The sequence below is a fragment of the Anomaloglossus baeobatrachus genome, chromosome 6 (assembly GCF_048569485.1).
Source record: "Anomaloglossus baeobatrachus isolate aAnoBae1 chromosome 6, aAnoBae1.hap1, whole genome shotgun sequence".
Taxonomy (NCBI): domain Eukaryota; kingdom Metazoa; phylum Chordata; class Amphibia; order Anura; family Aromobatidae; genus Anomaloglossus; species Anomaloglossus baeobatrachus.
The window spans coordinates 413,123,481-413,138,317 of record NC_134358.1 but is presented as its reverse complement, the minus strand read 5'-3'; the positions used below and the strand labels follow the sequence as shown (position 1 = coordinate 413,138,317).

Sequence of the window (14,837 nt, the reverse complement as noted above, 5' to 3'; positions counted from 1 at the left end):
TATAAATGAGTAAACGTCATATTAAGTAGAGGTCTCCTAATTAACACATGTATTAACAAATCAAAGGAATACATGAATAAATTAAAGAGGGTCTTCTACTACTAGGATATTTTTCATGTACAGTGTAATATTCATGATTTTTACAGATAGAACATATACCTATGAAAGTCTATGGGGCTGTTCACATGTTTTGTTTTGTTGGGTTTTTTTTGTCTACAACAAAAAAAACCATACAGTACAGACCAAACGTTTGGACACACCTTCTCATTCAAAGAGTTTTCTTTATTTTCAGGACTCTGAAAATTGTAGATTCACATTGAAGGCATCAAAACTATGAATTAAAACATGTGGAATTAAATACTTAAAAAATATGTCTTATATTCTAGGTTCTTCAAAGTAGCCACATTTTGCTTTGATTACTACTTTTCACACTCTTGGCATTCTTTTGATGAGCTTCAAGAGGTAGTCAACAGAAATGGTTTTCCAACAGTCTTGAAGGAGTTCTCAGAGATGCTTAGCACTTGTTGGCCCTTTTGCCTTCACTCTGCGGTCCAGCTCACTCCAAACCATCTCGATTGGGTTCAGGTCTGGTGACTGTGGAGGCCAGGTCATCTGGCGTAACACCCCATCTCTCTCCTTCTTAGTCAAATAACCCTTACACAGCCTGGAGGTGTGTTTGGGGTCATTGTACTGTTGAAAAATAAATGATGGTCCAACTAAAGGCAAGCCGGATGGAATAGCATGCCGCTGCAAGATGCTGTGGTAGGCATGCTGATTCTGTATGCCTTCAATTTTGAATAAATCTCCAACAATGTCATCGGCAAAGCCCCCCCACACCATCATATCTCCGCTTCCATGCTTCACAGTGGGGACCAGCCATGTAGAGTCCATCCGTTCACCTTTTCAACAAAGACATGGTGGTTGGATACAAAGATCTCAAATTTGGACTCATCAGACCAAAGCACAGATTTCCATTGGTCTAATGTCCATTTCTTGTGTTCTTTAGCCCACACAAGTCTCTTCTGCTTGTTGTCTGTCCTTAGCAGTGGTTTCCTAGCAGCTATTTTACCATGAAGGCCTGCTGCACAAAGTCTCCTCTTAACAGTTGTTCTAGAGATGAGAAGGGGTGTCCAAACTTTTGGTCTGTACTGTATGTTTTTTATTTTAATCACTTAACACAGTCACCTATTCAGTTTAATTGGTCCGTGAAAGATATGGATAGCACAGAGCCAATGAGTCATCCAACCGTTGGCAGCATGATGGCTCAGTGGTTTGTACTGTTGCTTTGGAGTCCTGGGTTCAAATCCCACCGAGGACAACATCTGCATGGAGTTTGTATGTTCTCTCCATATCTGTGTAGGTTTCCTCCAGGTTCTCTGGTTTCCTTCTACTCTCCAAAGACCTAATGATAGGGATTTTGGATAGTGAGCCCCAATGGGGGCAGTGATGACCACATACAGTTAGGTCCAGAAATATTTGGACAGTGACACAATTTTCGCGAGTTGGGCTCTGCATGCCACCACATTGGATTTGAAATGAAATCTCTACAACAGAATTCAAGTGCAGATTGTAACGTTTAATTTGAAGGTTTGAACAAAAATATCTGATAGAAATTGTAGGAATTGTACACATTTCTTTACAAACACTCCACATTTTAGGAGGTCAAAAGTAATTGGACAAATAAACCAAACCCAAACAAAATATTTTTATTTTCAATATTTTGTTGCGAATCCTTTGGAGGCAATCACTGCCTTAAGTCTGGAACCCATGGACATCACCAAACGCTGGGTTTCCTCCTTCTTAATGCTTTGCCAGGCCTTTACAGCCGCAGCCTTCAGGTCTTGCTTGTTTGTGGGTCTTTCCGTCTTAAGTCTGGATTTGAGCAAGTGAAATGCATGCTCAATTGGGTTAAGATCTGGTGATTGACTTGGCCATTGCAGAATGTTCCACTTTTTTGCACTCATGAACTCCTGGGTAGCTTTGGCTGTATGCTTGGGGTCATTGTCCATCTGTACTATGAAGCGCCGTCCGATCAACTTTGCGACATTTGGCTGAATCTGGGCTGAAAGTATATCCCGGTACACTTCAGAATTCATCCGACTACTCTTGTCTGCTATTATGTCATCAATAAACACAAGTGACCCAGTGCCATTGAAAGCCATGCATGCCCATGCCATCACGTTGCCTCCACCATGTTTTACAGAGGATGTGGTGTGCCTTGGATCATGTGCCGTTCCCTTTCTTCTCCAAACTTTTTTCTTCCCATCATTCTGGTACAGGTTGATCTTTGTCTCATCTGGCCATAGAATATTTTTCCAGAACTGAGCTGGCTTCATGAGGTGTTTTTCAGCAAATTTAACTCTGGCCTGTCTATTTTTGGAATTGATGAATGGTTTGCATCTAGATGTGAACCCTTTGTATTTACTTTCATGGAGTCTTCTCTTTACTGTTGACTTAGAGACAGATACACCTACTTCCCTGAGAGTGTTCTGGACTTCAGTTGATGTTGTGAACGGGTTCTTCTTCACCAAAGAAAGTATGCGGCGATCATCCACCACTGTTGTCATCTGTGGACGCCCAGGCCTTTTTGAGTTCCCAAGCTCACCAGTCAATTCCTTTTTTCTCAGAATGTACCCGACTGTTGATTTTGCTACTCCAAGCATGTCTGCTATCTCTCTGATGGATTTTTGCTTTTTTTTCAGCCTCAGGATGTTCTGCTTCACCTCAATTGAGAGTTCCTTAGACCGCATGTTGTCTGGTCACAGCAACAACTTCCAAATGCAAAACCACACACCTGTAATCAACCCCAGACCTTTTAACTACTTCATTGATTACAGGTTAACGAGGGAGACGCCTTCAGAGTTAATTGCAGCCCTTAAGAGTCCCTTGTCCAATTACTTTTGGTCCCTTGAAAAAGAGGTGGCTATGCATTACAGAGCTATGATTCCTAAACCCTTTCTCCGATTTGGATGTGAAAACTCTCATATTGCAGCTGGGAGTGTGCACTTTCAGCCCATATTATATATATAATTGTATTTCTGAACATGTTTTTGTAAACAGCTAAAATAACAAAACTTGTGTCACTGTCCAAATATTTCTGGACCTAACTGTATGTAAAGCGCTATAGAATTAATGGCACTATATAAGTGGATGAAAATAAGATCACGCACTCTGATGAAAAATAGTTCTATTATTCCTCATATGTAAAAAAAAAAACAAAACAAAAACAATAATACGATTGAATGAAGTCTTATAAAAACTATGTAGGTATATGAAATATTTTGCATCCTTAAAGGTCTATAATTTCAGTTTACACAGCTCGAATACTGTACGGAAAAAGAGTGCATCATACATAATCTCACAGTCTGTACTGACCAACATAATACATATATATATATATATATATATATATACAAATCTCTTATGACAAAGTAAATTATAAAAAATGTACACAAGCACCAGGTGCAATTATTGCTATAAGATTACTGAAGGAAAATTTAGAAAATGAAGGGGTAATGTAATCCTACCCCATACACTGTGCTATATACAGTACATTCTACACTACTTACGTTCCACAAAGTATGAGCTGGCATCAATCTTCCAGATGATCTGTCCTCTGTGAGAGCCATTCACTCCACGATTCTTATAATCCAAAAAGTTTTCTGACAACACTTCATCTGCAAAAAGCAAAGTAAAGTAAACTATGGAGAAAAGAACAATCCATACTGAAAGCTAAAACAGTTGTGCTATATTTAAAGATAGCAGTTTCATCAATAACTGGAGAAGTTTCAGGTCTCATAAGGAACTACTTCATACAATCCCTTATAGGAGGTTATATACCAATTAGCTAGAAAACCTTAATCTAGTTTAATGGTCAAAAAGAAGCATAAATGTCCATTTCAGCTATACATTTGATGTGATCAGAAATATAATGTATCAATTAAAATACTTAAATAAAAAATCATCCAACTTTTTAAATAGGTATATATTTTTCCAAAGGCTAGGTTGTCATCTTGTGATATCTTTATATGAAAGTAAGATATGGAAATTATTGCACAATATGTCCGGCACAATTATTATACAATTTATTATGTGCACTATTAGTTACAGGCTTGCTAAACAGTTCTAAGTCAAGACAGACCAAAAAATAGTCATAAGCAAAATATGGGTTGTTTCTTTTACTCTCTATACCAATTACGATCCATTTGATTATTACAATAAAACTTTTTAATGAACAATGGTAAAGCAAAATGATCTTAAAAAAATGAAGAATATTATCAGAGGTAGCATATAATGATTAATTACATGAAGATATGCCCTTGGGCCCTGAGGGGAGGATTCAAGTCACTTTTAATTTTTATCTTATAGTATTAAATGTACAAAAGCCTTTGTTGGTGAAGACAGCTTCAAGACCCCTCCTGTATGGCAAAACTAGTCACATGCATTACTCAGGTGGGATTTTGAACCATTCTTACACTCAAACACTCTTCAAGTCCTGAAGGTTCCATTGGCTCCTTCTATGAACTCTAAGCTTTAGTTCCTTCCATAAATTTTCTATTGAATTCAGGTCAGGTGATTGGATATTGATCAATATGACTGTTTAGCTGAGGAACAAATGAAGACATGAAAACAATCACAGCATGAGCTAGTGTATTCCGTGTGTCAGATGAGACTTGCCCATTTAAGTCTATGGATGTACAAAAAAAAAAATTGCATCTCATACAGATCAGCCATATAGCATCCGATTTGTACTGATATATTGTCATTCTTTAATATAAGAAATTGCTTTGGGCCTTGTAAATGTTAATAACTGGTGATGTATAAAAATGGATGTCATACTTTATAAGTTGAAAATTGGATGATGTTTTATACACTTGTGTAAACTTAGCCTTAGTAATATGGGGAAACTCTGATAAATAAAGTTAAAGGAAATTTTCAATAAACAACTTCTATCACCTAACCACAGCACATGGTATAAATATATAATCACTAAGCATTGACCATTGGAATCTCCAATTATCCTAAGAAACAGCAGTCAATGAGATCCTTCTGCAAATACAGCAGTAGTGCGCATGAATGGCTCCTTCCATTTCTATGGGACTGATGGTCACACATATACACAACAATTAGACCCCGAACAATCATACATTTATCATGTATCCTATGGAATGGTGATGAATTTTGTTTATAGGACACCTTTTCACGTTTTCTCTTTGATTTCAGTATTATACTGTTCTGTACTGTTGATGTAAATACTAATATATTTATATTTTAATTTTTATTTACTATTTACTAAACGAGATAGCATGATGAAACTTCAGATTTATTCCACATACTCTCCACTGATGTCAATATACTTCTTACATCGATATTTCAAATTCGGTAAGCCTAGCAAAAAGAAGGATTTCAGTTGTGCCTCAAACCAGGCATCCGTATCAGCCATAGCATCAGAAACTGTGTGAAATTTGGTACCCTTTACGTGTTTCTTCAGGTTTGGAAACAGATGATAGTTGGAGGGAGCTAGATCTGGTGAATAATGTGGGTCGTCAACCAGCTGGTCGCCCAGCTCTGCCAGTTTTTCTGTAGTCACTTGTGCAGTGTGAGCGGAGGCGTTGTCTTGCAGGAACAAGATTCCTTTGGACAGCTTGCCGCGCCTTTTGGCCTTCAGAGCTGCTTTCAATTGTTCCAAAAGTTCAATGTAATAACTTGATCATAAATTGATGGTGGAACTATTTTGAAGGTATTCCACTAGCAGCATGCCCTCCTTATCCCAGAACTCAGACGCCACCCATCACTTTAGTGTCGGATTTTTGCACTCTGAACTTCTTTGGACGAGGAGAAACACTGTGGCTCCACTCTTATGACTGGCTCCTTGTTTTCAGGGTCATACAGATAAATCCAGGTCTCATCCATAGTGACCAGTCGATCCAGGAAGTTTTTATGAGTCAGAAAACGCTGACAAATGGACCGGGAAGTTTTCACTCGCATGCTTCTCTGATCTGTTGTCAACCATTTGGGGACCCACTTTGCAGATAGCTTCCTCATGTCCAAATGTTCATGGATAATGACACAAACATGTTCATGGGAAATGCTTTAGTTGAAATTCGTTGATTCTCCAGCATGAGGTTGTTCACAGCATCGATGATCTCTGGAATAACAACCACTCTCGGTTATCCAGGACGTTCCTCATCATTGGTGCTGAAGTGGCCCGTTTAAAAATTTGGCAACCCAGTTCTTAAATGTGGAATAGGAAGGTCATTGATCCCCCAATGTCTGCGACATATCACCATGAATATCCTCTGTGGACTTCCCTTGCAGAAACAAGAATTTCCTCTGCTCTCAGTTGCTGTGAATATCGCATTAGACTCCGCCATTTTGTTACCATAAGCAACAAACACAAAATTTTGAAAACATATATTAGACACATAAGGCTGTCATGCGATGTAACATTCATTACCATAGAAACAAAAAAAGATCACAAAGTCAAAGACTTATCAGCAGCCCCTCGGGTGCATATATATGTATAGATATATATATACTCTCTTTCTCTCTGTATATATATGTATATATATATATATATATATATATATATATATATATACAGTGCCTTGCGAAATGTATTTTCATATATATATAGCTTCAAACATAAAGATACAAATTTAAAATTTTATGGTGAAGAATCAACAACAAGTGGGACACAATTGTGGGGGTGAATGAAACTTATTGCTTATTTTACATTTTTGAAAAAAATAAATAACTGAAAAGTGGAGCGTGCAATATTATTCGGCCCCTTTAAGTTAATACTTTGTAGCGTCACCTTTTGCTGCGATTGCAGCTGCAAGTCGCTTGCGGTATGTGTCTATCAGTTTTGCACATCGAGAGACTGAAATTTTTGCCCATTCTTCCTTAGCAAACAGCTCGAGCTAAGGTTGGATGGAGAGCATTTGTGAACAGTAGTTTTCAGCTCTTTCCACAGATTCTCAATTGGATTCAGGTCTGGACTTTGACTTGGCCATTCTAACACCTGGATACATTTATTTGTGAACCATTCCATTGTAGATTTTGCTGTATGTTTTGAATCATTGTCTTGTTGAAAGACAAATCTCCGTCCCAGTCTCAGGTCTTTTGCAGACTCCAACAGGTTTTCTTCACGAATGGCCCTGTATTTGGCTCCATGCATCTTCCCATCAATTTTAACCATCTTCCTTGTCCCTGCTGAAGCAAAGCAGGCCCAAATCATGATGCTGCCGCCACCATGTTTGACAGTGGGGAAGGTGTGTTCAGGGTGATTAGCTGTGTTGCTTTTACACCAAACATATCATTTGACATTGTGCCCAAAATGTTCGATTTTGGTTTCATCTGACCAGAGCACCTTCTTCCACATGTTTGGTGTGTCTCCCCTTGTAGCAAACAACACTTTTTATGGATATCTTTGAGAAATGGCTTCCTTCTTGCCACTCTTCCATAAAGGCCAGATTTGTGCAGCGTATGACTGATTGTTGTCCTATAGACAGACTCTCCCACCTTAGCTGTAGATCTCTGCAGTTCATCCAGAATGATCATGGGCCTCTTGGCTGCATCTCTGATCAGTCTTCTCCTTGTTTGACATGATATTTTTGAGGGATGGCTGGGTCTTGGTAGATTTGCAGTGGTATGATACTCCTTCCATTTCAATATGATTGCTTGCACAGTGCTCCTTGGAATGTTTAAAGTTTTGAAAATCTTTTTGAAACCAAATCCGGCTTTAAACTTCTCCACAACAGTATCACGGACGTGCCTGTTGTGTTCCTTGGTCTTCATGATGCTCTCTGTGCTATAAGCAGAACACTGAGACTATCACAGTGCAGGTGCATTTATATGGAGACTTGATTAGACACAGGTGGATTATATTTATCATCATCAGTCATTTAGGACAACATAGGATCATTCAGAGATCATCAATGAACATCTGGAGTGAGTTTGCTGGACTGAAAGTAAAGGGGCCGAATAATATTGCACACCCCAATTTTCAGTTTTTTATTTTTTTACAAAATTTAAAATAAGCAATAAACTTCGTTCAACTTCACAATTGTGTCCCAATTGTTGTTGATTCTTCACCATAACATTAAAATTTCTATCTTAATGTTTGAAGCCTGAAATATGGGAAAAGGATGAAAAATTCAAGGGGGCCAAATACTTTCGCAAGGCACTGTATATATATATATATATATATATATATATACTAGAAGGTGGCCCAATTCTACGCATCGGGTATTCTAGAATTTACGTATTGTGTAGTTAATGTATGATTTTTGTTATATATACATATATATATATATATATATAGATGTTTTTGTCTGTAGTTACCAAGTGTTTGTGTAGGGCGCTGTACATGTTCTGGGTGTTGTCTGGGTGTGGCGGGGGGTGAGAGCGGTGTTGTATGTGTGTTGCGTGTGTTGCGTTGTTTGTGGAGCGCTGTGTGTCTGTAGCGTTGTGTGTGTGTGTTGCGCGGTTTGTGTGGGTGTGGTGTGTTTTGGGGGGAGGTATGTTTTGTGCAATGTGTGTGTGTTGCGTGGTATGTGCGTATATTTATGTATGCCGCGGTGTTTGTGTGTTGGGTGTTGTGTGTGTGCAGCGTTGTCTGTGTGTGTGGGTGTCTGTGTAGGGCGGTGTTTGTGGTTCCCAGTGTGTGTGTGGTGTGTTGTGTGTGTGTGTTGGGGGGAGGTGTGCACCTCCCATCGTGCTCCATCCCCCATGCTGCGCACCCCCCATCGTGCTCCATCCGCCAAGCTGCGCACTCCCAAACGTGCTCCATCCGCCATGCTGTGCACTCCCAAACGTGGTCCATCCACCATGCTGTGCACTCCCAAACGTGCTCCATCCGCCATGCTGCGCACTCCCAAACGTGCTCCATCCGCCATGCTGCGCACTCCCAAACGTGCTCCATCCGCCATGCTGCGCACTCCCAAACGTGGTCCATCCGCCATGCTGTGCACTCCCAAACGTGGTCCATCCGCCATGCTGTGCACTCCCAAATGTGCTCCATCCCCCATGCTGCGCACTCCCCATCGTGCTCCATCCCCCATGCTGCGCACCCCCCATCGTGCTCCATCCCCCATGCTGCACCAGCATCAGCCTCTCTGCCCCCAGCATCAGCCTCTCTCCTCCCAGCATCAGCCTCTTTCCTCCCAGCATCAGCCACTCTCCTCCCAGCATCAGCCTCTCTGTCCCCAGCATCAGCCTCTCTGTCCCCAGCATCAGCCTCTCTCCTCCCAGCCTCAGCCTCCCCCAGCATCAGCCTCTCTTCTTTCAGCCTCCCCCCTCCCAGCCTCCCTCCTCCCAGCCTCCCCCAGCATCAGCCTCCCCCTCCCAGCCTCCCCCAGCATCAGCCTCCCCCTCCCAGCCTCCCCCAGCATCAGCCTCTCGCCTCCCAGCCTCCCCCAGCATCAGCCTTTCTCCTCCCAGCCTCCCCCAGCATCAGCCTCTCTCCTCCCAGCCTCCTCCAGCATCAGCCTCTCTCCTCCCAGCCTCCCCCAGCATCAGCCTCCCCCTCCCAGCATTCCCCAGGATCAGCCTCTCTACTCCCAGCCTCCCTCCTCCCAGCCTCCCCCAGCATCAGCCTCCCCCTCCCAGCCTCCCCCAGTATCAGCCTCTCTCCTCCCAGCTTCCCCCAGCATCAGCCTCTCTCCTCTCAGCCTCCCCCAGCATCAGCCTACACCCTCCCAGCCTCCCCCAGCATCAGCCTACCCCAGCATCAGTCTACACCCTCCCAGCCTCCCCCAGCATCAGCCTACCCCAGCATCAGCCTACCCCAGCTTCAGCCTCTCTCCTCCCAGCCTCCCCCAGCATCAGCCTCCCCCTCTCAGCCTTCCCCAGGATCAGCCTCTCTCCTCGCAGCCTCCCCCAGCACGCCGTGCTCCTCTGCCGACACTCACAGATCCGATCGCATACACTCACACACACACACTCACACATCAGAACACACTCACACACATCTGATCGCATACACTCACACACACACTGACGATATCGCACATACGCGCTCACACTCACAACATCCAGAGATACCACATGCTTCTGGCCATGTGATCCTCCGGCAGGTCCTGGAAGGTCACTCCACAGTATCGCCGCCGAGAAGCAAGCGATATCCCAGGATGTTGTGAGTGTGTGGATACGATGTGATGTGTGTGTGATCTGTTGTGTGTGTGTGTGTGTGTTGGTATGTGTGTGCGTGTGTATGTTCCGCCGCTGCAGGACCATGATGCGCTGGTAACTATGCTACCATGGTTACCAGCGTATCCCGTCCCCCGCTCGCACGGGAGCCCACACCAGCATACGGCGGCAACCCCAGCAATGCGAGGGTATGTGTCGGCTGGGTTGGCGGCGTACACTGATGTGGGCTCCTGGGGGTACAGTACTCACCTGGGAGTCGTGGCTCCGTGTCGGTTCGGGGAATGCGTGCGGGGGAGCGGGGCCAGAGCGAGCGTGCATTGCGTGAGGGGGGCGGGGCGTGGCCGAGTTGCCAATGCATGCAGGGTGCCGGGGAAAGAGGCCAATCCGTGTGGGGGTGGAGCCTGGGCGAGCGGCCGGCCAATCCGTGTGCGGGCAGAGCCTGGGCGAGCGGCCAATCCGTGCGGGGGGGCAGGGCCATGGCGAGCCCAGCGGCTAATCAGCTTTGTGTCACCGTAAGGACCCAATTTTGGAGCAAGACAGACAGACAGAATAAGGCAATTATATATATAGATACTAGCTGTCCTACCCGGCTTCGCCCGGGTTAATAACTGCTGTTAACAAAATAGAATGTATTGACAAAAATGTATTCTGCACACAAAAACCACAAAACAAATAGATAGAAATGTAATTATTAAATTGTTGCCTATATTAACCAATCAGAGCTCAGATTAATTAACTGTAGCAAAATAGAAGCTAAGCTGTGATTGGTTGCTATTGGCAGCCTGATAAATCTCCAGGCAACAGAAAGCCCTCCCCCCTGACAGTATATATTAGCTCACACATACACATAATAGACAGGTCATGTGACTGACAGCTGCCGTATTTCCTATGTGGTACATTTGTTGTTTTTGTAGTTTGGCTGCTTATTAATCAGATTTTAATTTTTGAAGGATAATACCAGACTTGTGTGTGTTTTAGGGCGATTATGTGGTGAGGTTGGTGTATGTGTGGTGAGATGTGTGCTGAGGGTGGTATATGTGTTCAAGTACGTGGTAGTGTGTGGCGCATTTTGTGTGTGTGTTCATATCCCTGAGTGTGGTGAGTATCCCATGTCGGGGCCCCACCTTAGCAACTGTACGGTATATACTCTTTGGTGCCATCGCCTCATTCTTTAAGTCCCCCTTGTTCACATCTGGCAGCTATCAATCTTCCCCCAACACTTTTCGTTTCACTTTTTCCCCATTATGTAGATAGGGGCAAAATTGATTGGTAAATTGGAACACGCGGGGTTAAAATTTCGCCTCACAACATAGCACCCGGCGCTGCCCGGGATAGTAACTGTCTCTCTGTTTCTCTCCCATTCTCTGTCTGTCTCCCCCTCTGTATATATCTCTCTGTCTCTGTCTCTCTATCTTTTTGTCTGTCTGTCTCTTTCCCTGTCTGTCTATCTATCTCTGTCACTTTCCCTGTCTGTCTCTTTCCCTCTCTTTCCCTCTCTTTCCCTATCTGTCTCTTTCCCGATCTCTCTTTCCCTCTGTCTCTTTCCCTGTGTCTGTCTCTGTCTGTCTCTTTACCTGTCTTTGTCTGTCTCTTACCCTGTCTGTCTCTTTCCCTCTCTTTCCCTGTCTGTCTGTCTCTTTGTCTGTCTCTTTGCATCTGTCTCTTACCCTGTCTATGTCTGTTTCTTACCCTGTCTGTGTCTGCCTCTTTCCCTGTCTGTATCTGTCTCTTTCCCTGGCTGCATTGTGACACACCAACAATCCATATAAGGGCGTGGCTGCGCATTCTTGTGAAGTTCTGGCTGCACTGTGGCTCCCAGCTTCATTCGCTTTAATGGAGGTAGGTTTTTTGGCGGATAACTGTAAAGAGCAGGGTCAAAATTTCCCCTCGAAACATAGCCTATGACGCTCTCGGGGTCCAGAAGTGTGAGTGTGCAAAATTTTGTGGCTGTAGCTACGACGTTGCGGATGCCAATCCCAGACATACACGCACACACACAGACACATACACACACACACACACACACACACACACATTCAGCTTTATATATTAGATATATATATATATATATATATATATATTTTTTTTTTTTTTTTTTCTTCAACAAGTAATAAATGTATAGTAGTCATCCTACAATTCTCTTCTTTGGTCAGTACTAGTTATATTTTATAATGATTATTTTTGGATGATTTTATTCCAATTTCATTTGATTTAATCTCTTATAGCCATAATAAAAGTAGATTAATTTTGAGCAGAGTTGCATGAAGATTGGTGAAAAGTCATGTCTTATGTCCTTGGCTGAACTTTAGCCATTATATTAGTTTCAATTTTTTTACGAGACCTCTAGAAATGCAGCCGTTGTTGTAAACCATGTTAGTTGTTCAGAGTGATATGTTCCAACTGGCACATCTGAATAAGCAACCTAATTTCCGCATAGCAAATGTTAGTCTTTATTACTGTGATTAATGCAAATGATAGTATTTTAACTTCTGCAAATAAGACCCATATAATTAAAACAGCATTAATTAATCTAAACTATACTTGTTAAGGTTCTAAGAAAAGTACTGTAGAAAAAAGATATGGAATAAATGAGAAATACGTCAACATCAGTGTGCAAAAGAATGCAATTACTACAGACATTTTGCCAAGACAGTATTGAAGGGAGTTATAGATTTAAAAAATAGAGTGAGACATTACCTGGACTGGAAATAATGGCAACTAATAAAAGCGGTCACCAGGTATATAATATTGATGAACTATCGGACAGGTCATCAATGTCACACTGGTAAGGGCCCGACAATCACCACCCTCATGGCTCAGCTGTAAATACTCAATGGACCCAAACAGCCAGGCTTCATTAAAGGCTGGTTTTAATAGACATACAAAAATTTGGGCCAGTCGTACAAAAATTGTGGACATGGCTGACTCCAAGTATGTCTTCATAAGCTCATCCGAGTATCAAAGGCATTAGCTGCTAGCCATTAACATGGACTATTCTGGTCTTTAAAATGAACTAAAGTAGTGCATTCTGCTATTGTTTTCCCATGGACACACAGTCTATGAGGAGATTGGTCATTTGAGCAGCTGGATTGACAAACAAGGGTCAGTGTGCTGTGCGTGTGCTATCTGATGTAAAATTAGATGGCACTCGTCTGATTTAAACGCTCGTCTGGAGGAGCCTTAAAGTCTAACAAACTCTGCCAGGTAGTGCAAATCAATAAAGTGTGAAGATGAAAAACGAAGTAGCACTCACCATCCATAAAACTAGGATTTATTGATCAGTCTTTAAAACAAATCACGGGAAGAGCAGGAACATAGCAAACAGACAATAGCTGTTGTGTGTACAGCACACACCTCAACGGGTACTGCAGATCAACTCCTATTATAATGAATAGGAATTGATCTACAGCTTTCAGCAGGGGCTGCTACACATTGAACAAAGTAGTGCTTTTCACTGTTTACATGCGACCTCCGCTGGAGCTAGAAAACGCTGATTGGTTGGGATGCCAGGTGTCAGACCCCTAATGATCTCATATTGATTACCTTATCCAGAGGATAAGTAATCAATATTACATTCATAACAACCCTTTTAAAAAAATTGCATAATTTACAGCTTATTTACTGCTCTCAGATGACCTTTTACAGTGCCTTGAAAAAGTATCCATACCTCATTATCTTTTTCACATTTATCATATTAAGGTCCAGTCACACTAAGCAACTTACCAGCGATCCCAACAACGATAGGGATCGCTGGTAAGTTGCTAGGAGGTTGCTGGTGAGATGTCACACTGCGACGCTCCAGCGATCCCACCAGCAACCTGACCTGGCAGGGATCGCTGGAGCGTGGCTACACGAGTTGCTGGTGAGCTCACCAGCAACCAGTGACCAGCCCCCAGCGCCGCGTGGAAGATGCTGCGCTTGGTAAATATCGGGTAACCAAGGACAGGGCTTCTTGGTTACCCGATATTTACATTGGTTACCAGCCTCCGCAGAAGCCGGCTCCTGCTGCCTGCACATTTAGTTGTTGCTCTGTCACTGTCACACACAGCGATCTGTGCTTCACAGCGGGAGAGCAACAACTAAAAAATGGCCCAGGACATTCAGCAACAACCAACGACCTCACAGCAGGGGCCAGGTTGTTGCTGGATGTCACCCACAGCAACATCTCTAGCAACGTCACAAAAGTTGTTTGTTAGCAGCGATGTTGCTAGCGATGTTGCTTAGTGTGACGGGGCCTTTACAGCCACAAACTTAAATGTATTTTCTTGAGACTTTATGTGATATACCAACAAAAATGTGTTAATCCTTCAGATGTTTCACAGGAATTAATGCAAAATAGAATGAAAAAAAAGTTACGTATTTTACACTAAAATATTGATTTAGCCCCAAATTTGTCATTTTCAGTGGGAGTAGTAGGAAAAAATGGATTCCACAGTTTGTTAATAGAGATGAGCGAACCGGTCCCGGTTCGGCTCGAGGCGGTTCGCCGAACGGGGGGTCTGGCTCGAGTTCGGCTCGTCGAACGTTCGACGAACCGAACTCGAGCCCATAGGAAACAATGGCAGGCAATCACAAACACAGTAAAACACCTAGAAAACACCCTGAAAGGTGTCCAAAAGGTGACAAACAACTCACAACATAACACAAACACATGGGAAAGTGACAAGGACATATACTCATGTGAA

At 42.8% G+C, this 14,837-nt stretch overlaps 1 protein-coding gene across 3 annotated transcripts in view; it reads right to left on the bottom strand.

Annotated features, from left to right (window-relative positions):
- HECW1 (HECT, C2 and WW domain containing E3 ubiquitin protein ligase 1) overlaps positions 1 to 14,837 on the bottom strand; it is a 498,317-nt gene that overhangs the window by 254,084 nt on the left and 229,396 nt on the right. For all 3 annotated transcript variants that reach the window (XM_075315148.1, XM_075315147.1, XM_075315149.1), the window contains one exon: positions 3,570 to 3,677. In XM_075315148.1, coding sequence (XP_075171263.1) covers positions 3,570 to 3,677 — 108 coding nt within the window. The remainder of the gene's footprint in view (positions 1 to 3,569; positions 3,678 to 14,837) is intronic.